The sequence below is a fragment of the Eimeria tenella genome, genomic scaffold (assembly GCF_000499545.2).
Source record: "Eimeria tenella Houghton genomic scaffold, Eth_scaff3, whole genome shotgun sequence".
Lineage (NCBI taxonomy): Eukaryota > Apicomplexa > Conoidasida > Eucoccidiorida > Eimeriidae > Eimeria > Eimeria tenella.
Window position 1 is genome coordinate 4,446 of NW_013542870.1, and position 21,269 is coordinate 25,714.

Genomic DNA, 21,269 nt, shown 5'->3' on the forward strand with positions numbered 1-21,269 from the left:
CAGCAGCAGCAGCAGGGCTGCTGCTGCTGCTGCTGCTGCTGCTGCTGCTGCTGCTGCTGCTGCTGCTGCTGCTGCTGCTGCTGCTGCTGCTGCTTGAAGCTCCTGGATCCCTCAGAAGAGCGGTTTCTGAGGCGCCCTCCCCCTGGTCACGAGCTGCTGCATGCGCTGCATGCGCTGGAGTGAGCGGGGGGCTGGCTGCATGAGTTGCATGCGGCAGCTGTAGCGGCTTTGAGTCCGCCGCAGAGCCGAAATCGACGAAATTCAATATCCCCAGTTGGCCCTGAGAGGCCTCCGGAAGCCCTTGATCTGCGCTAGTTGGCATTTTCCAGTGCACCGGAGACCAATGGTCCTCGAGTTGCGCAAGAACTGCGGAAGTTCAAGTCCATTCAAGGCAGCGACGGACTTGTGCTGGCGGCTGCGGCACGGGCTGCATTGCCGTTCCCGCCGCCTGGGAAGCCGCCGCAGGAAAAGGCTTCAATTATTCAGTTTCCATTCAAAGAATTAATCTCCTCCGCAGCTGCTGCAGCTCAGAACGCCGCTCCAGCTGGGTTTGCATGCGCTGCGACGACTGCGCCAGAGCGCCGTTTTAGATGGGGAAAGCGGGAGTTTTGGGGCGTTTTCTTGCGTCTGCAGCCGTTTAAACCACTTCATGTTGAAATTAAAGAGGTGAAGAAGCCTCCTGATAAGAATTAAGAGGCTAATAGCGCAGGCTGTGTAGCCGCCGCGCCGCCTGGCAGCATCGGTCGAGGCGCGGCTGTGTCTATCGCAGCCCCTTCCGCCGTCCCTGAAGTTTGGCTTCTTTTTATTGAAACGATTTGAAATAAACACTTGATGCAAATTATGGCGCACTGAAATCCACGTAATAGAGCCAGATCACACTGTACGCGCTGTGCTGATGACCCACTCAACCGCATAGCCATTCGAGAACCAGCCACGCAGTTGGTGCCCTCCGCTGGGTAATCGTTTTATTTTCCCTGAAATAATAACGTTTTTTGAATAATTGAATATGTTGCAGCTGCGAAATTTAGAAATCGAAGAGCCTTCCGGTTCACAACGACGCAGCGCTGCGCAGCGACAGAACATGAACGCGGCCGGGCGCTTGGCGCTCGAGCTGTTGAATGCAGCCTTATTCAGCAAAATTTAGGGAATTTAAATAATAAATATTCTTTTTGTCACCCAAAGGCCTCAACAGAAGCACTATTTTAGGGATAGATCGTTGAATTGAGCTGCTGCAGCGTGGGCTGCGTGCGCTGAAGGGGAAGCTGCTAAGGAAGCGAACGCAAAATTGCGCCAAGAGGCCACAGTGTGAGTAACTGAACAATTCTGTCTTGTTCTGGAATGCCAATTAGAATAAATCCAAACTCTGAGTCCACATTTCGAAAATGACTTCAATATCCCCAGTGTTCAACTTGAATTGGTAACAAACGAAATTCAAGTCTTTTTTAAAACATGCACTTTTTTGCTGCTGCTCTCGTTCAACTTGCAACAGCGCTACAAGCCCATTACAGGCATTCATCTGCCTTGTGGCAGCTCACTTGGCTTTACTTGCTGCAAAAAAAAGGATTAAGAGATCAATACCTTTGCTGCTGCTGCTGCTGCTGCTGTTTTGATTCCTTATCTCTTCTCCTGATAGCCATTTGAGCCAACGCAACCGCCTGGGGAAGCAGCAGCAGCAAGAAGCCCAGAAGTGCTGCTGCTGCGCCGTTTGGATGTGCAGGCAGCAGCAGCAAGCGCAGCTAGCTGCCCCACATGCAGCAGCACTTTGCCTCTGCTGCACCACCGGCGCTGCAGCAAAGTAGTATTTCAATTCGAAGGCTTTGGTCTTCACCTTTGGGAATTTAAAAGCTCTTAAAACAGGGAAAAGGGGCAGCTTTGATGGGCTATATTTGCAGCTTTTAAAGATCCTTTTGTGCAGCAGCAGCAGCAGCAGCAGCAAAAGGCTTTCTATCTGTAGGCCAGTTTCGTTATCTAAGCATCACCGTGGGCCCCTGCTGCAGCCTGGGGACCCCACTGCCCCTAGAGTTGAACTTTGGGGCTTTTAAATGCATGCATGCATTTTAACATTTCGTATTTGTTGTATTAAAAGATTTTAATGGACTTCTACTCTCTGGAGCCCTTTAATCTGTTATTTAACCTTTTGTTTTCTAGACGAGCTGCGCGGGGGGCCCCCTGGGGGCCCCCAATAAGAGCCGTTGAGCTTGTTTTTTTTGATAGTTAAGCCTCCCCTGGGGGGCCCCCTTTGCTGGGGGCCCCCAGGGGCCCTTAAGTCCCAACTGTACCCTTTTTTCATAAAAGAGTTTCTTTTTTGGGGGCCCAACTGTGGCCAAAAAGAGCTAATAGGGCGTTTGGGGGGTTGGGGGATTTAGAGGGTCTTTAGGGGAGAGAAAGGGACTCCGCAGCAGCTGCTGCGCTGCAGCAGCTCAGAGGCCAGCTTGCTGCTGCTGCTGCGCTGCAGCAGCTCAGGGGCCAGCTTGCTGCCGCTCCTACGCTGCAACAGCTCAGAGGCTAGCCCGCTGCAGCTGCTACGCTGCAACAGCTGAGAGGCCAGCATGCTGCAGCTGCTACGCTGCAACAGCTGAGAGGCCAGCATGCTGCTGCTGCTGCGCTGCAGCAGCTGAGAGGCCAGCTTGCTGCTGCTGCTGCGGCGATCGGGCGCTACAGCGCGGCAGCGACTATGAGAGAACCCTTTGACTGTAGAAGCAGGGAATGGGAGGAACTAATAAGTCTGCAGCAGGAAAGTGCAGCTTTAGGGTACTTTGCGTCTTTTTAATTTAGATTATTTCCGCGTTTTGTGGAGAAGAGAAGCCAGGTTGAGTGACAGACAGCGAGCGAAGGCGCAGACGAACAAGTCGGAGGGGGGCCCTGCTTCGAGGGAGGTCTGCTGCTGCTGTGCTAAAGTTGAAAAGAAACCTCTTCAGCTTTGAAAGAGTTGAAATAAATGAAAAGGAGGCTGGCGGCGGCGTTTGGGCTGCGGGTCGAGGCGCTTGCGGTGTACGTACACCTCAGAGCACCGCTGGACCGCCAGCAGTGTCCAAGCGGCGCATCGCGCCGGGAAAGCGAGCATTCTTTAGCGTAAATAGATTAATTTTGAATTAAACTTCTTCAAAGCATTAAATTTGAAGCAAAAGCTTCCCAAAATAGACCTCTTTTGGGCCAGGTCTTCCCCGGCCTCCCCTGAGCGATCGCGCCTGAGGTCGTCAGCGGCGCCTCGGTGGTCCTCTCTGTTCAGCTGGCCTTTTCGAGAAGTTGCTCTTGAGTTTTGTTTCTTTTTGCTTTTGCACATATTTTTTGAGCAGATCCATTTGTTTTAAACTGCAAATCGACGCCCACTGCGCCTCTCCCGAGTGTACAGACACCCAACCGCCGGCGCCGCCACCGCGACAGCTCGCGAGAGACCTCCGCTTCATTTTCTCCCACAGCCTGCGCTCGGGTGTCCAGACAGCTGCGTTCTTTCTCTGAGATTTCCTGGGGATCAACTCGCTGCGAAAAGGTCGCAAGGAAGCTGCAGCCCGCCGCTCGTCTGGGTCGGAAGGCAGCAGCAGCAGCAGCAGCAGCAGCCGCAGCGCAGCAGCCCGCGCTGTACGTACACCCGAGGCCCTCGCCTGCGCCTGCTGCCGCCTCCCCGTCTTCAGTTTTATTATCTCGGGAGGCCCCAGTGGCCTTTTCGCAGCTCTTAAACTGCTGCTGCTGCGGCCAGCTGCTGCGCAAGACCAGCAGAGACAGCGAGCTGCTGCTGCTGCTGCTGCTGCAGTGTCTCTTATCTCTTTTGCTGCTCCGCGCTGGCCCTGCTGCTTCCTCTCAGCCTCTCCAGCTTCAAATCCAATTTCAATTCTTTCTTAAAAAGGCCTTTTTGCTGCTCTCCCGCTTCTTTCGTCGGGCCAGCCCTGCCTGACCACTGGTCCCTGTCCAGCAGCAGCAGCAGCAGCAGCAACAGCGGCGGCAGCAGCAGCAGGGATCTGTACTTCTGCTGCAGCTGCAGCTGACTCTGGAGGCCCCAGAATGAACAGCAACCAACGGGGCCCCTGGGGCCCTCCCGAGGGCCCCCAGGGTCTCTTAAGGGGGCCTCAGGGGGCCCCCATCTTTCCTGGGTCTCTGAAGCAGCTGCAGCAGCTGCAGCAGCTGCAGCAGCTGCAGCAGCTGCAGCAGCTGCAGCAGCCAGTGGCGTTTCCCCAGCCCCACCTCGGCTCTCCCGCCTTCCAGCAGCAGCAGCAGCAGCAGCAGCAGCAGCAGCAGCAAGCAATGGCAGGAGGCCAGTACCCTTTTTGCGCGTGGAGGGCCCCTGGGCAGCCACTCATGGTGCGAATGATCCCCAGCCAGGGGGGCCCCCCTGCCCCCCCCATGGGCCCCCCAGTACCCTCTGAGGGCCCCCCTGGGGGCCCCCTTGGGGGGCCCCCTAGGGGCCTCCAGCAGTACGTTTGCCGGGTCGTGGGACAGGGGCCCCCCTTCCCCCTAAACCCTACGCAGCTGAGGCCCACAGGGGCACCGCAGGGGGCCCCCAGTGGGGGGGCCCCCCTTCCTTCTGTGCAGCTGCTGGGGGGGCCCCAGCAGCTCTCAAGGGGCCCCCAGGACTCGGGGGCCCCCTTGGGGCCCCTGGGGGCCCCCCTCTTCTCCAGGGGTTTGCTGAACCCAAGGGGGCCCTCGGCGAGGGCCCCCAGGGGGCCCCTAGGGGCCCCGCAGCAGTTCCTCTTCAAAGGGGGCGAGCAGCAGCAGCAGCAGCAGCAGCAGCAGCAGATACTTTCCTCTGTTGCGGGCTTGCCCGTGAGAAGGGACCAGCAGCAGCAGCACCACCACCACCAACAGCAGCAACAGCAAACGAGGCTCCAAGGGGCCAGCAGCACACAGCATCCCATGTATGGTAAAATCCATTCTGCTGCTGAGCTCTACAATGCGCGACAAGCCCAGCAGCAGCAACAGCAACAGCAACAGCAGCAACAACAGCAGCAGCAGCAACAGCAGCAACACCACAGAAACACCCCACCGGCTACGGTGGTCTCAAACGAGCTGCAACGGCCCCTCGGTGAGTCTTTCTCAGCAGCAACAACAAGCAAGCAGCAGCAGCAGCAGCAGCAGCACCGGCAGGAGCAGCAGCAGCAGCAGCAGGATTGCCGCTGCGCGTCCCAGCTGCTGCCTCACATAGAGAGCGACTTGAGCGACCGCTGCGGCGCCCCCAAAGTGCGGGCCATATCCGTGCCAACTGCTGCCTCTGCCTCGGCAGCAGCAGCAGCAGCAGCAGCAGCAAAGAGGCACGATCCCCCCATGCTCTGGCAGCCCCCCGAGGAAATAGGGGGGGGGCCCCCCTGCTTGAGCAGGGGCTTGCCCTACCGCCCTTGCCCGGAGGTCTCTGCTGGGGCCCCTGCTGCAGTATTGCCTTTGGAAAGCTGTGGGGGCCCCCCTGGGGCCCCCTTGGGGGCCCCCCTGGGGCCCCTGGGGGCCCCCGGGGGCCCCTGGAGCCGCGCTTCCACGGGGTGGAGGCCCCCCAGGAGGGCTGAGAGGGGCCCCGTTGGCCCCGGGGCCCCTCAAGGGTCTGCAGTGAGGTCAGTCTCAGCGCATGCAGAGAGCCTCAGGGGCTCTTTGGGAGTGGGGGAGAGGGGCCCCCAGGGGGCTTTCCTGGGGGCCCCCCTGGGGCCCCCCCTGGGGCCTCTTCGGGGGCCCCTGAGGGCCCCCGTGGGGCCCCTGCTGGCCCACGAGGCCCACATCTTCAGCCCCAAAGGCAGGCAGCAGCCCCCTGTGGCGCCTGGGCTAAGCAGGGGCCCCGGGGGCCCCCTTGAGGAGACAGAAGCAAAAAGAAACAAAAAGAAAGAAAAAAGAAAAGACAGAGACCGCAGCGAAGAGGACTTGGAGACAGAGACGGGAGACGCGGAGACAGAGGAGCGTTCGCCGAGTGTGGAGACAGTTGAGAGCCGCAGCAGCGGCAGCAGCAGCAGGGAGGTGCCGAAGGAGCCGCAGCAGCAGCACTGCAGCAGCGACAGCAGCAGCAGCAGCCTGCTGCTGAGCCCCCGCCAGGAAGCAGCAGAGCCCGCCGCCGAAGTCGAGCAGGAGAAGTACGTGAAGGTTTTGGTGCCCAAGTACGTCAGCTGGAAAGCCGCACAACAGCAGCAGCAGCAGCAGCAGCAGCAGGACGCCGCAGCAGCAGCAGGAGCAGCAGCAGCGGAGGCGTCGAGCCTCTCGCCCCGCAGCTCGCCGGCCGCGTCGGCGCCGCCCTCCCCCTCCTCCTCCCCCGCCTCCCCCACCCCCGCAGCAGCAGCAGCAGCAGCAGCAGCAGCAGCAGCAGCAGAGGTTCTGTGGGCCGAAGACTTGGCCGTGGACACTTCGCCCGCTGGCCTCGGCCGCGCCGTCGTAGTCAACACAAAACAGTGCAGAGCTGAGCGGCCCCTCATCAACACTTGCGTAGAGCGCCTGGGCTGGCTGCGCGACGACCAGACCACCCACAAAGGCAAGCAGCAGCAGCAGCAGCAGCAGCAGCAGCAGCAGCAGCAGCGGCAGCGGCAGGGGTAGCCGTAGCGGTAGTGGTGAAGGTAGCGGTGAAGGTAGTGGCAGCAGCTGCCGCTGCTGTTTCAGGGCTGTACATAGGGATGCTGTGCGTGCACCGGCTCAAGTAGCAGCGGTAGGAGCAGCAGCAGCAGCAGCAGGTCAACTAGCAGCAGCAGCAGCAGCAGTAGTTAGAGTGCACTCATAAACGCAGAAGCAGTAGCAGCAGGAATAGCAGTTTCAGTCGCGGGGGCAAAAGCAAACGGAGCAGCAGGACGAGCAGGAGTAGCTAGAAGCGCGCGCCGCAGCTGCGCGGCAGCCACAGCAGCAGCAGCAGCAGCAGCAGCAGCAGCAGCGGGTGCGTGTGTGGGGTTTGCAGGGAACATAATATGGCTGGGGGGCTCAGTGCCGGACCACGACCACCTCCGGTTTATGCGGAATGGGCAAATTGTGAATAGACTTCCGGGCATGTGGGACTTAACCAAAAAACGAATGCTTTCCAAAGTCCTTTATTTCTACCAAGACCTTTTCCCCCACCTCTACGACTTCTCCCCCCCTTGCTGGGCCTTTCCCGAGGACAGAGGTGCGCAGTTGCTGCTGCTGCTGCACCTGTGCTGCTGCTGCTGCACCTGTGCTGCTGCTGCTGCACCCGTGCTGCTGCTGCTGCTGCTGCTGCTGCACCTGTGCTGCTGCTGGTGCTGCATCTCATCTCTGGTACTGGTGCTGCATCATCTCTGCTGCTGGTGCTGCTGTTGCTTCACCTCTGCTGCTGCTGCTGCTGCTGCTGCTGCCTCACCCCTGCTGGTGCTGCTGCCGCCTACGCTGTGCCGCCGCCGCTGCTTCTGCTGCTGCTACTGCTGTGCAGCGCGGATAGAGCAGCTGCTGCACCCGCGGAACACGGAAACGTTCATAATAAAGCCGGACGGGGGCGCCATGGGCAGCGGGGTGCAGCTGGTCTCCCGCTGCAGAGATATTGACTCTGTCATTTTGCGCGGAGAGGGAAATTACATAATGCAGAAGTACATCGACAGGCCGCGCCTGCTGCACAAACGCAAGTTCGACCTCAGGGTCTACGCAGCGCTTTTCGCCGTCGCTGGAAAGCTCCAGGTGCTGCTGCTGCTGCTGCTGCTGCTGCTGCTGTTGCTGGTGTTGTGCTGGTGGTGGTCGTCGTCGTTGTTTTGCGTGTCGTGGTGTTGTTGCTTGTCTTGTTGTTCTGGCGTGTCTTGTTGTTGTTCTTGTTGTTGCCGTTGGTGTTGTTGCTCTTCCTGCTGCTGCTTTTTGTCGTTGCTGCTGCTGCTGCTGCTGCTGTTGCGGCAGCAGCAGCAGCGGGGCTGCTTTGGGGCTGCGGGTCACTGCACCTAGGGAGTGATGGGTGTAGGTTGCTGCTGGGGCGCGCTGCTGCGGTCCGCGCTTGCGCGTGTTTCCACCTCGCGCAAGCCAGCAGCAGCAGCAGCAGCAGCAGCAGCAGCAGGTGGTGTGTTGCGGGCGTCAGGTGTTCATTTCGCGCGTGGGAATGGCGCGCTTCTGCACGGACGAGTACCGCCCCCCCACGCGGCGCAACCAAGACAATGCTTTTATGCATTTGACAAATTACTCCATCAACAAAGAAAACAAAAACTCCTTCATCAGATCTCCCGACATCCACAACGCGCGCAACAGCAAACGCCTCCTCTCCGACGTCCTCCGCGAGCTCGCTGCAGAGGGTCCGCAATCCTGCTGCTGCTGCTGCTGCTGCTGCTGCTGCTGTGGCTGCTGCTGTGGTTGTGGCTGTGGTTGCTGCTGTGGCTGCCGTGTTATGTTGGTTGACGGCTGTTGCTTGTATTGCTGCTGCTACTGCTGCTGCTGCTGCTGACTGTCCCGTGCATCTCTGCTTCCCCATGCTGCTGCTGCTGCTGCTGCTGTTCAGGCGTGGACGTGGGCAAGGTGTGGGGCAGCATAAAGGCAATAACGGCGCGGACTTTCGCGTGTCTGCAGCCGTGGCTGGAGCTGCGGTACCGCCACGTGTATCAGCAGCAGCAGCAGCAGCAGCAAGAAACTTCCCGCTGCTTTCAGTTTCTAGGCCTGGACATTCTCCTCGATGCTGATGATAAGTGCTGGCTGCTGGAAGTCAATTCAAATCCTTCCCTCAGAATCGACTATTTCGACTCCCAGGTGCGTCTTCTACTGCTGCTGCTGCTGGTGCTGCTCCTGCTGCTGCTGCTCACAGACACTCAGCAGCAGCAGTTTGCTGCTGGTTTTCGGCAAAAATTGCCTGTATACTGCGGGCGCTCAACTCCACACAGCCTAGTGCACGAACTTGGCTTCTGCAGCATGCAAGGCGCTGCTGCTGCTTATGCTGCTTCTGCTACTCTTGCTGCTCCTACTGCTTCTGCTGCTGCTGTTGTTGCTCCTGATTCTACTCTTGCTCTTCCTGCTTCTGCTCGTGCTGCCTCTGCTCCCGCTTCTGCTATTGCTGCTGCTGCTGTTGCAGTTGCAGGCGTGTTCCAAATAAAGCATATGTCTCTCTAACTATGTAAATGTAAACGTATTATGTACATTGACAGACATTTTTTGTTTGGTTTGCTGCTGATGACGTCCTTGTGAAGGCACACTTATGAAGCAAAAGCAGCACAAAAAGGATAATTAAAATCAAAACAAATAAAAAATAAGCGTGAAATGCTTTTAAATTTCAAGAAGCGCTTCAAATGCATGTAGAAAAACCCTAGATCCGCTTGCATCGTGTTGCTGCTGCTGCTGCTGCTGCTGCTGCAGTGTGGGGGCATTGACGTGCAGCTGGAGAGCGCCCTGGACCGGACCATTAAGGAACCAGTGGTCAGCGAGGCCCTGGCCATTGCCAGCAAGCTGCTGCTGGGTCCTGAGAAGAAGAAAAACAGAGACTGCAGCAAAGAAGCAGCCAAAAAAGCGCCCGCAGCAGCAGCAGCAGCAGCAGCAGCTGGCAGCAAACGCGTGGGGGCTGCGGTTGCAGCAGCAGCAACAGCAACTAAGACTGGCAAAGGCAGGAACCGAGGTGTATGTACAGCAGGAGCCAAAAGTAGAGACAGCGGAGACAGCCAAAAGTCGGGGTGTATGCACACGAGCAGCAGCAACAGCAGCAGCAGCAACAACAACAGCAGCAGCGCCAGCACCCTTTTTTCTGTCGCTCAGACTCTTCCCCTGACTGCAGATGCATCCGCTGCAGCAACTCCAAACGCAGCAGTAAGCACCCATGCTTCTGCTGCTGCTATTGTTCCTTCTGCTGCTGCTGCTGTTGCTGCTGCTTGCTTCTCTTGTCTGCAGCAAGCAGTTAATGCGTGTGTCTCTCCTTTATTCACACCAGCAGTGAGGATTTATAAGTTTGTCTCTGTTGCTGTCTTTGTCCCTTTGTTTCCTCCCCAGAGACAAATGCCTACCAAAGCAGCAGCAGCAGCAGCAGCAGCAGCAGGGGAGAGCTCGCTTCGGGGCTCCCGCGGCCACCCCACACTTGGGCTGGGATCGGTGGGATCGTCTCCTCCGTCTCCAGCTCGCCGCTCCGTTTCTCTTTTTGAACCTCGCTGGGCTTTGGGGGACAAAAGGGACACTCGAAGGTCTCTCAGCACGGAGAGCACCAAGACAAAAGCGGCAGCAGCAGCAGCAGCAGCAGCAGCGGCGACGGCGGGGGCGGGGCCGGAGAAGGAGCGCGCGGCCCCAGGCGCCGCCGCTAAAGCGCCAGCAGCAGCAGCAACAGTAGCAGCAGCAGCAGCACGAGGGACTCCAAAGGCAGCAGGAAGCCTTCGTGCTGGCGGCCTTGGCTGCTCAGCAGCAGCAGCAGCAGGTTCGTCCACCTCGACGGGCTCTGCTGCCACGGCCACCCTCCGAACCAGCAGCAGCAGCAGCAGCAGCAGCAGCAGCAGCAGCAGCAGCAGCAGCTTGCGGCGGGGGAAGGGCTGGGAAGGCCCGCAGGGTGATGGCTCCGACTCTGAAGCAGGGGAACACCGCAGCAGCCCGAAAGTGGATTCGGAGTTGCTGGCAGCAGCTTATAAAGAAATAGAAAAGTGCATGGAGTGTTTCAATGTATTGGGGCTGCGTTTCCAGCCTGCGGGTTTGCTGCCGCTGCAGCAGCAGCAGCAGCAGCACGCGGTGCGGCGCGGCAGCGCGGGCGCCTGCGCTGCAGCAGCAGCAGCAACAGCAGCAGCAGACAAGCAGCAGCACTGCAGCAAACGCAGCAACTCCAGGGCCCCACACGTACCCTTCCGCCCCTTTCTCAGAAAAGACAAATCTCTCTTCAAAAGACCAGCAGCAAGAAGCACTTACACGAAACTGCACAAGGTAGGTTTCTTTTGCTGCTGCAGCTTCTGCTGCAGCTCCTGCTGCAGCTCCTGCTGCAGCTCCTGCAAATGGATAAATGGACTTTTTCTCGCCAGCTTGACTCAACTCTCTTTCATCAATTAAACAGCCAATTAATCAGCAGCTGCATCTTGTTTAACGCTGCTGCTGCTGCTGTTGCTGCTGTTGTTGCTGCTGCTACTGTTGCTGCTGCTGTTGCTGCTGCTGCTGTTTCATTTCCTTCTATCTGCGCCTCACCGGTGGGTTGCTGTGTCTCTCTGAGTGTCTCTGTCTTCTCCCGAGCCCTGCGGCTGGTTTAGCTGCGGCGCCTGACCTGCTGCTGCTGCTGCTGCTGCTGCTGCGCAGGACGTGTTGAAGCCGCTGCCGGAGAGCGCGCTGGGGCCGCAGGGCTGCTGGCTGAGCCTGGAGAAGGAAACAGCAGCAGTAGCAGCAGAAACAGCTCTTATGAGAAGAGTTCAAAGACTTTTTGAAAGAATTGTTTCTTTTCCTCAAAGAATAACTTTGGAAAGAAGCAGGTGGATGGAGGCTTGCGAGCAGGCCAGGCTCGCAGACCTCCTCCGCAAGGTCAGCCAAACCCTAAACCCTAAATCCTAGCAGCAGCGGCAGCAACAGCAGCAGCGGAAAATCCGCTGCAACCGCGGGCCTTGAGAGAGCTTCGCGGGCCCAGGGGCCATCGCCCAGGACGTGTTGCAGTTACAAGTAGAGGTCCTGGGGTTTAGGGTTTAGAGTTTAGGGTTTAGGGTTTAGGGTTTGGGGTTTTGTGTTTAGGTCTACGTGCCCGCAACACCCTCTCCTGCGCGGCCTGCTCGAAGCAGCGCCCCGCAGCCTCCCTTCAGCTCCTTCCGGCCCTCCCCGCAGCAGCAGCAGCAGCAGCAGCAGCAGCAGCAGCAGCAGCAGCAGCAGCAGCAGCGGAAGGTAGCTCGCTCCGCCTCTGTCTGCCGCAGCGCGAGCTCCTGCTCCCTTCTGACTGACTTCACCGAGGGAGGGGGAGGGGCCCCCGGGGCCCCGGGGGCCCCCGGCGCCCCAGGGGCCCCCGGGGGTCCCGGGGGGGCCCCCAGCCTGGGGGCCCCTCCCGTGGGGCCCCCCAGCCGTGGCGGGGGGCCTCTAGTGAGGCAGCGCAGCAGCGCGAGCCTCAGCTGGCTGGCGGGGGGCCCCCGGAAGCGGCGAATGACTGCAGCAGACCTGGAGCTGCTGTTCCTGCAACAGCAGCAGCAAATGCGGCGGCAGGCGCAGCTGCAAGACAACAGAAGGGGCCTCGGGCTGCTGGAGTTTGCACAAATGCTGAAGCTTCTGGCTGTGCTGCTGCTGCCAGTGCTGCCCCCCAAGGCCTCGCTGGTGGCGCTGCTGCTGGAAGACCCCGGCGCAGACCCCAAGGGGGCCCTCGACAAGGTTGTCGAGGTCATTGACCAGCAGCAGCAGCAGCAGCAGCAGCAGCAGGGGGGGGAGCACGGCGAGGCGCACAAAGGCAGGCCCGGCGAACGCCCCAAGGGCGCAGCAGCAGCTGCGGCTGTTGCTGTGGAGGAGGAAGCAACGAGCAGCAGCGAGGTGACCCAGGAGACTGACTGCAGCAGCAGCAGCAGCACCAGCAACAGCAGCAAAAGCGAAACCTTCGACGAGGGCCCCCTAGAGCCCGTGGCAGGGGCCCCCGTGTCCCTGGGGGGCCCCTCCCCTTCATGCGGGGCCCCTGCTGCTGTACCATGGGGCCCCCAGGGGCCCCATGGGGGCCCCCCGCCCCTCCCGGGACTGTCCGCGAGGCCCCTAACTGCAGCAGAAGAGTCCCTTCCTTTGCTGCTGCGCAAAGTTGCAGAGGGAGCTTCGCAGCTAGAAGTGCTGGAAGTTAATCAGCGGCACTTGGAGCTGCATCTGCAGCAGCTGCGGGAGCTTCGGCAGCAGCAAGCGGCGAAGCAGGCGGCGCTGCTGCGCCAGAGAGACGCAGCGGCAGCAGCTGCTGCTGCTGCGGGCGGCGGCGGACTGGCTGCAGCAGCAGCAGCAGCAGGCAAGGCTGGCCACGAGGCGCTGCTGAGCATTGCAAACGCAGAAGAGATGTTCGGGCCGCGGCAGGGGCCGCGGCAAGGCCGAGAGAATGCAGCAGCAGCAGCGGCAGCAGCAGCAGCAGCAGCAGCAGCAGCAGCAGCGCTGCAGCAGCTAAGCCAGGAGATCAATGCATGCGAAGCAGGCATTCGAAATGCCTCACATGAATTAGGCAAAACTCTCCAAGTTCGTGCTGCTGTAGCCAGCAGGCACCAGCAGCACCAAATGCAGCTTGCCCACATTCGCGCGCAGCAGCAACTGCAGCAGCAGCAGCAGCAACAGCAGCAGCAGCAGCAGCAGCAGCAAATGCAGGTGCAGGCCAGACAAAAGAAGGAACAGACAGCCCTGCCACCCTCTGCCCCCGCTGCAGCTGGAGGGCCCCCGGGGGCCCCTGCAGCACCCAGCCAAGGCCCCCGCAAGAAGACAGGGGGGGCCCCCGGGGGGCCCCAAGGGGGGCCCCCACTTGCTGAGTCTCTAAAGAGCAGCAGCAAACAACACAAGGCAACTCTTAAGGGCCCTGCGCAGGAGCTGCGGAGCATTTCTGCGGAAAAGAAGGAAGGGGGGGGCCCCCTGGGGGGCCCCCACAAGAAAGGGGCCCCTGGGGGGCCCCCAGGCTCTGGGGGCCCCCAGGGGCCCCAGGGGCCCCACGGGGCCCCTGGAGAGGGTTTGGAGTGGCACGAGACCCTCTGCAGCGCCTGGCCAGACTTGAATTCTCAAGTTATGAGTATGGTCCCGAAAGAAGTCCTAAAAGAGGCATTTCAGCTGCTAATTGACTTCATAGAAATCCGGCTGGACCTCCACCACTGCAGCACACAATGGGGTGCCCCCCTGAGCCTCTCAGGGTCCTCGGGGGCCCCAGGGGGGCCCCACTAGAACTCCCGGGGGCCCCAGGGGGGCCCCACTAGAACTCTTGGGATCCCCAGGGGGGCCCTACTAGCTGCTGCTGCAGGAATTTTAGAGCAATTAAAGGAGGCAGCAGCAATTAAATGGCCTTTTATTTTAAAATTTATAAATGGAAAAGCTGTAGAGGCTTCGGCGGTTTGTGCCAATGCCTTTGCTGCGTTGGCCCTCGGCAACGCGGTGTACGTACACCTCACCAACTGCAGCGGCGCTGCTGCAGCTGCTGCTGCTGCACTTCAGGAACAGCAGCGGCGCGTTTGCTGCTGTCTACGCACCCCACAGGAGCAGCAGCGGTGCTGCTGCTGCTGCTGCTGCAGCAGCAGTTCATTGCTGAGGGTGGTTTGCTTTTTAGCTTGGCCGAGAACAGCTTTATTCGGCTAGACAATTGGGTTCTTAATCCCAACTCAATAAATAAGTTTTATACAGATAAAATAAATAATAATTAGTTAATTAATTAAACTTTAAATAAATAAATTTAAATAAATTAAATTCAAATAAATAACTCAACTGCAGCTAACTTAAAATGCCGTTTGGCTCGCCCGCCGCTAGCAGCAGCTGTGGGTACACTTCAGCAGCAGCAGCAGCGAGCAGCAGCAGCAGCAGCGAACAGCAGCAGCAACCTCAGCAGCAGGCCTTCTCTCTACAAGGTGGGACCCAGCAACTGCAGCAGCAGCACTAGCAGCGGCAATACCCGCAGCAACAGCAACAGCTGCAGCAGCAAATACAGCTGCTGAGGCAAAACGAAAGCAGCAGCACCTGAGTGCGCCTTTACTCAGCAGCAATCTGGACCCTCACCTACTGCTTTTACTGCTGCTGCTGTTCCTGCCTTTGCTGCTGCCGCTTCTTTTGTTGTTGTTGCTGTTATGGCTGCTGCTGCTGCTGCCGCTACGGCCATTGTTGCTGCTGCTGCTGCCGCTACGGCCATTGTTGCTGCTGCTGCTGGCACTACAACTATTGGTTTTGCTGCGAAGTTGGTGCCACTGTTATTCGAGGTAAGCAGCAGCAGCAGCTGCTGCTGCTGCTGCTGTTGGTACACTTATTGTTATTGCTGCTGCTATTGTTGCTGGTACCCCTATTGTTATTGGTGCTGCTGTTGTTGCTGCTGTTAATAGCGTTATTGCTGCGCTTGCTGCTGCTACTGCTGCTGCGGTTGCTGGCGTTGTTACTGCTGCTGCTGCTTCTTTAATTGCTGCTCCTACTATTATCATTGCTGCCACTCCTGTTGCTGCTACTGTTATTGCTGCTGCTGCTGCTGCTGCGATCATTGCTGCTGCTTCTGCTACCACCCCGCGCTGCTCCCTCGTGCAGCCAGCCCACGTTTGGAGCAGCATTTAAGTTTTAAAACTATAAAAATAAAATTAAAAAGTTTTAATTCAAAGTTTTCCTGAATTTCACGTCTTGGGGCTTCGTTGCCCCTCTTGGAGTGCTCTGCGCGGCGGTCACGCGGCCGCGGCGGTGTTGAAATGGCGGAGGCTTCGTGCGGGAAAAGAGGGAATCTCGTTTTAAAAAAGGAAACTCTGGAGGGAAAAGAGTAGTTAAACAAAAATTTGGTTGGATTTTGGGGAATTTCCTGGAAAAAGTGCAGCTTTCCGTGGGCGGGGCCCTCAGCCAGCAGCCGCAGCCGCTGCCGCGCTGCATGCACAGAACGAGACGTGAACGAATATCTTTTCAACTCTCTTCCTTCTATTTGCCGTTTAGTGTTTAATTGGAAAGGACCGCTGCAGAGGCTCCCAGGGGCAGCCGGGCTGGGTTTCCGTTTGCAGGGTGGAGGCACCGCGCCGGAGGATTTCGGGGAAATAAAGTCCATTTTCCGCGTTTTTCTCATGAATTCAACACTTTTTGTCTTTTGCAGTTGCGGCGCGGCCTTTGTTTCGACGAAAAAGGTCCCAATTGGCGCATTTCGCCCGCGGGTTTCCCCGCGTGTCTGAGGTGTACAGACACCTGGCGTCGGCGCGATCACACGCCCGAACACTCCCGCGATCTCAGTCCACATCATTCTGCAGACTTCTTCAAAACTGCTGCTCGACTTCTGCAAAAGATTCTCTTTTTTCTTCTCTTCAGCTGAGAAAATGCTGCCAGCAGCTCCCAGCTGCTGCGTCCTCTCCCGCCCCCGCCTGGGAGCAGCAAACGCCCTCATGGGCCGTTTTGCTGCGCGCCACCGCCGCTTCTTGACCCCGAGGGCCTTCACCAGCAGCTCTATCGGCCCTGCAGCAGCAGCTGCTGCTTCTGCTGCTCCCTACGCGCCCGATCGCCACCCCGCCTCTGACAAGCACCAAGCAGCAGCAGCAGCAGCAGCAGCAGCAGGCACTCCGCGCAGGGAGCACGTCGTGGTCTTGGGCACCGGCTGGGCCGCCGTGAGCTTCGTCCGAAACCTGGACCCGAACAAGTGCGTGCCTCCCTGCAGCAGTGCTGCTGCTGCTGCTGCTGCTGCTGCTGCCCGTTCCGCTGCAGCAGCAGCAGCAGCAGCAGCAGTTCCTGCCTCTATTTAGTTCAACCGCGCTTTCCAGCTTTCCCAAGTGCCATTTGACGGTGTCCCTGTTCTTTGCGGACTCTACGCATCTCAGTTTCTGTTCGTTTATTGAATTTGCCATTTGCTGCTGCTGCGCTGCTGCTGCTTCTGCTGCTGCTGCGCTGCTGCTGCTGCTGCTGCGCACGGGCGCTGTGGGGCTCGCAGGTTCGAAGTGACGGTCATTTCGCCTCGAAATTATTTCACCTTCACTCCGCTGCTTCCCAGCGTCTGCGCCGGCACCCTCACCCCCCTCAGCTGCATTGAGGTGCTGCTGCTGCTGCTGCTGCTGCTGGGGTTGTTATTGTTATTGTTGCTCCCGCTGCTGGCGTTTCTACTGCTGCTGGAGTTGCTGCTGCTGCTGTAGTTCTTGTTGCTGCTGCTGGCGCTGCTGCTGGAGTTGCTTCTGCGTCTGCTGGAGTTGCTGCTGCATTTGCTGGAGTTGCTGCTGCATATGCTGGAGTTGCTGCTGCTGCTGCTGGAGTTGCTGCTGCTGCTGCTGCGAGCTTGGCGTACTGCGCGGGTGCGCAGCAGCTCTTTGTTCCCGCTGTTGAGGCGTTTGGTTTATGAAGGGAAAAGAGTTGATTGGTTCATTAAAGAAAGGAACAAGTGTTTAAAATATTTATTTATTTATTTAATTTGCTGCAGTTTGCTGCAGTTTGCTGCCTCTGCTGCTGCAGCCCATCAGGGGCTTCTCCCGAGACCGCAACGGCCGCCGCCTTTTGAACTTCTACGAGGCGCACGCGACGGACATTGATTTTGAAAACAAGAGAGTTTGTGGGGGAAACTGGCGAAATAAATGCAAAATAAATCTATTTTAATCAAATAATTCAAATCGTTTCAAATTATTTCACTTTATTTCAGTTTAATTCTTCTTTTTGCAACAATTCAAGTCCAGTTCGCATTCGAGAAACTGCGCGGCGTTTCTGAGGTGTATGGACAGCTCGGACTGCAGTTCTTCAATTTTTCTTCTCTCCGAGTTTTTGTTTCTTTTCATTTATTCATTTATTTTAAACGAACAAATGGAAAAATAAATAAACAAATAGATATAAATAGAATAAAATGAATGAGTCAATTAGATAAGTCGGGGCTTCGATCGCTGAGTGTTCGAGTGTTTGCGCTGCTGCTGTCACCGCTGCTGCTGCCGTTTCCGCTGCTGCTGCTGCCTGCCTCCCCCGCCGCTGCTGCTGCTGCTGATGCGCTGCTGCTGCTGCTGCTGCTGCTGCAGCGTGCGCGAGCCGCACCTCGAGCTTCAAAGTGGACTACGACAAGCTGGTGCTGGCAGTGGGAACGGATCCCAACACCTTCGGAGTTCCCGGAGTTGAAGAAAATTGTTTTTTTCTCAAAGAAGTGGAACATGCAGTTCAAATTCGAAAACGCGTTATGGCCAACTTCGAAACTGCTGCGCTCCCGAGTCCGTTTGCTGCAGCACAATTGCAGCTGCTGCAGCAAATGCAGTTCTTTCCATTTCCACTTTTCTTTTCTTTTCTTTTTCTTTTTTTCTTTTCTTTTCAACTTCTTTTGTCTCTTTGAAAGCCTTTTGCCAGTTGCAATTTGGAAAGTCTTTTTAATTCATTTGTTCTTCGAATTCGTCTTTTGCTTTTGTCTCTTGTTGTTTTTTGTATTTATTATTTTTTATTTGTATATTATTTGGTATTTATATTTATTATTTATTATTTATTATTATCATTTATTATTTGTTATTTATTATTTTTAGTTATTTCTACTTTATTTGTTGTTCGCTGCTTTCGAGCTGCGGCTCTGCCGTTGCTGTTATTAATCCGTAATAATAATTATTCATAATTTGCCATGAATTATTTAATTATAATTAATAATTAATAATTAATAACTAATACTTAATGATTGATAATTAATAATTAATAATTATTAATTATTAATTTGTTATTATTCGAGTTCATTAATCACCATTCATAGTTGCTGCTGTCCGCTATAAAAGCACGGCCCACGCGGCGCGCTAGGGTTTAGGGTTTAGGGTTTAGGGTTTAGGGTTTGTGCGGCTCAGCAACATCGCAGCAAGAGAGGGAGCGGCTGCTGCACTTCGTGGTGGTTGGGGGGGGCCCCACAGGTGTAGAGACAGCAGCAGAGTTTGCAGACTTTATAAGAGAAGACATGAAGCGCATTTTCCCTGAAGTGCGCCTCCCCTATACCCCTTTTTAGGGTTTAGGGTTTAGGGCTGGGGTTTGGGGTTTGGGGTTTGGGGTTTAGGGTTTAGGGTTCAGGGTTTCGGATTTAGGGACTGGCGTTTGGGACTAAGGGTTTAGGGTTTGGGGTTTGAGATGTAGGGTTTAGGGTTTAGCTGCTGCTACTTCTGCAGCGGCTGCCCCTGCTTTGCCTTGCTGCAGCTGCTGCATGCTGCTTGTTCTGCTGCTGCTGCTGCTGCTGCTGCTGCAGCTGATGCCCCACGTTGCAATAACCCTGGTGGAGGGGGGCCCCCGGCTGCTGCCAACATATGCCCCAGAAATCAGCAGCTACGCGCAGCAAGTGCTGCAGGAAACCCTGAAAGTGCGGCTGCTGCTGCAGCACCAAGTTGTTGCTGTTGGCGAGAAAACCCTCACCTGCAAGAGACTCAGCGGCGGCAGCAGGCAGCAGCAGGAGCAGCAGGAGCAGCAGCAGCAAAACAATGAAGTACGTTCGGAGCCAGTTCAGCTGCAGCCAGCCAGAAGCACACATCTGCTGCTGCTGCTGCTGCTGCTAGCTCTAGTGACACTGCTGCTGTTGCTCCTGTTGCTGCTGGTCCTGCGTCTGCTGCTGCGAGCTCTAGTGCTGCTGCTGCTGCTGGCCCTGCTGCTGCTGCTGCTGCGTTTGCGTGTAATTGGGGGCACCTATGGTGCGGGCATTGTTTCCTCTCAGTTTTTTTGCTGCTTTTGTCTCTCCCTGTCACTGCCTTCTGCTCACAAACCCTAAACCCTAAACCCTAAACCCTAAGTTCGGGTCAATTGTTTAAATCTTTTTATTTTTGCAATTCAGGAAAAAGTAATTCAGCAGGGCTTCGTGCTGTGGGCCAGCGGCGTGGGCCAAGTGCCTCTGGTGCGCAAGCTGCTGCAGGAGCGGCTGCCGCCCCCCCCCAGCAGCAGCAGCAGCAGCAGCAGCAGCAGCAGGGGGGGCCTCAGGGCCCTTCCTGTAGATGAACACTTGAGGGTTTATGGTGCTGCTGGCGTTTTTGCTGCTGGCGACTGCGCGCTGCTGCTGCCGCGGCGTTTAGCTGCTGAGACGGATGCGCTGTGGACTGCTGCTGGGCAAGTCGAACTTGGCCAATTAATTAAATAATTACTTATTTATTTAATTAAATTAGTTAATTAATAATTAAATTAATTAGCTTTATTCCATTCATTGTTTCTTTTGGAGGCTGCTGCTGCGGTTTCCGCGGAAAAACGAGGCTAAGAGCTGCCAGGGATGCTCCCAGCTGCGCGCGAGGGTTTAGGGTTAGGGTTTAGGGTTTAGGGTTTGGGGTTTGTTGTTTGGGCCTGCAGCAGCTGCGACGTGAGCCTGTCTTGGCTGCAGCAGCAGCTGCCGCGGCTGCAGCAGCAATATCCCCAATTGAATCCTCTGAAGTTTGATTTGAAAAAAGAAAAGGATGAAGGGCCTTTAACGAAGCAGCAGCTGCAGCAATTGCTGGGTCAGGATTTCTCTTGTGTCTTTGCAGTTTGCTGCTGCTGCTGCTTCTCTTCCCACTGCTGCTGCTCCTCTTCCTGCTGCTGCTGCTTCTCTTCCTGCTGCTGCTCAGAGTGTTACTGCTGCTTCTAATATTACTGCTGCAGCTCTCCTTCCTGCCGCTCCCTCGCCGCTGCCCCCTCGCTGGTGCTGCACCTGCTGCTGCTGCTGCTGCTGCTGCTGCTGCAGAGCGCATAGACGCAGCCTACCGGCCCCCCGCGCCCACGGCTCAGAACGCGCGGCAGGCGGGAATTTATTTGGCGCGGAAGTTCAACTTGGGTGGGGGCCCCGCGTTTAGCGAGGAGTGGAAGGGTTCTTTGGCGTATGTCGGTGCGTTTTTTTCTTTTTTTCGACAATTTAATTCCATTTTCCTTCCTTTTTATTTCATTTTGTCGTATTTCACTTTGCTTTCTTTTGCTTCCCATTAATTCGCTCTTTCCTGACGTTTTTAGCACCCGGGGGAGCCCAGGACGCATTTTGCCGCCCCGCTGCTGCTGCTGCTGCTGCTGCTGCTGCTGAGGGCTGGGGCTCCACAAACCCTCATAAACCCTTATTAACCCTAGCAAACCCTAAGTGCAGCTTTCTTCGGAAATCTCTCCCTTAATCCCCCTCGTTCGATTTGGTCAAATTCCTTTGTTGCTGCTGCTGCTGCTGCTGCTGCTGCTGCAGGTAACCACAACGCGGTGGCGCAGCTGCCAGGGTATATTGTCACTGGAGGTTTCTTCTCCTTGCCTCTGTGGAAGGTAAAATATTGCTGCTGCTGTTCCGGGTCCTTCGAGTTGCTGCTGCTGCTGCTTTTGTTGCTACTGCTGCTGCTGCTTTTGCTGCTGCTGCTGGTGTTGCTTCTCACCGTCTGCAGCTGCAGCCACTGCTGCTTGTTCTGCCATTCTCGCTGCTGCCGCTTCTGTAGCTGCTGCTCCTTGCTCTGCCACCGCCGCTGCTGCTGCCTCCACCGCTGCTGCTGCCTCCACCGCTGCTGCTGCTGTCACTGCTCTGCTGCTACCACTCCTTTTGCTGCTGCTGCTGCTGCTGCTGCAGGCCGTGTACGTGCAGATGCAGCTGACGTGGCGCATCCGTTTGATCTGCTGCTTTGACTGGCTGCGGACTCTTTTTGCTGGGCGAGATGTGGGACGGGAGCACAGCTATTACAAATAGGGGAAAAGAAAAAGGAAAAATAAAATAATTAAATAAAACAATTAAAAATAACAATTAAAGTAATAATTAGTCTTCAAATAATAATTCTTTATTTGAGAAAGCAGTGATAAGGCACGCGAAGTGCTTTTTGCTGCTGCTGCGCGGCGGCAGCGGCACTGCCCAGCTGTACGACGAGCCACAGCAGCAGCAGCAGCAGCTGCTGCAGCAGCACGATCTGCAGCAGCTGCAGCAGCAG

At 56.8% G+C, this 21,269-nt stretch overlaps 4 protein-coding genes across 4 annotated transcripts; 3 read left to right on the forward strand and 1 right to left on the reverse strand.

Annotated features, from left to right (window-relative positions):
- Positions 1-3,999: 3,999 nt before the first annotated feature.
- On the forward strand, positions 4,000-6,495 carry ETH_00019180 (uncharacterized protein; the record flags this gene model as incomplete). The annotated part of the gene is made up of 1 exon (XM_013375696.1): positions 4,000-6,495. One exon carries the CDS (start codon positions 4,000-4,002, stop codon positions 6,493-6,495), a length of 2,496 nt encoding a protein of 831 aa, XP_013231150.1.
- Positions 6,496-6,936: 441 nt separating this feature from the next.
- Positions 6,937-13,674, forward strand: ETH_00019185 (tubulin-tyrosine ligase family protein, putative; the record flags this gene model as incomplete). The annotated part of the gene is made up of 7 exons (XM_013375697.1): positions 6,937-7,051; positions 7,334-7,575; positions 7,961-8,171; positions 8,375-8,619; positions 9,220-10,752; positions 11,116-11,334; positions 11,539-13,674. The coding sequence occupies 7 exons, from the start codon at positions 6,937-6,939 to the stop codon at positions 13,672-13,674; spliced, it is 4,701 nt and encodes a 1,566-aa protein (XP_013231151.1).
- A 1,010-nt stretch (positions 13,675-14,684) lies between these two features.
- ETH_00019190 (uncharacterized protein) lies at positions 14,685-15,032 on the reverse strand (the record flags this gene model as incomplete). The annotated part of the gene is made up of 1 exon (XM_013375698.1): positions 14,685-15,032. One exon carries the CDS (start codon positions 15,030-15,032, stop codon positions 14,685-14,687), a length of 348 nt encoding a protein of 115 aa, XP_013231152.1.
- Positions 15,033-15,770: 738 nt separating this feature from the next.
- ETH_00019195 (pyridine nucleotide-disulfide oxidoreductase, putative) lies at positions 15,771-21,034 on the forward strand (the record flags this gene model as incomplete). The annotated part of the gene is made up of 11 exons (XM_013375699.1): positions 15,771-16,087; positions 16,376-16,475; positions 16,888-16,984; positions 17,436-17,621; positions 18,231-18,358; positions 18,620-18,853; positions 19,196-19,464; positions 19,699-19,844; positions 20,069-20,209; positions 20,549-20,622; positions 20,918-21,034. 11 exons carry the CDS (start codon positions 15,771-15,773, stop codon positions 21,032-21,034), a joined length of 1,809 nt encoding a protein of 602 aa, XP_013231153.1.
- Between the last annotated feature and the right edge of the window lie 235 nt (positions 21,035-21,269).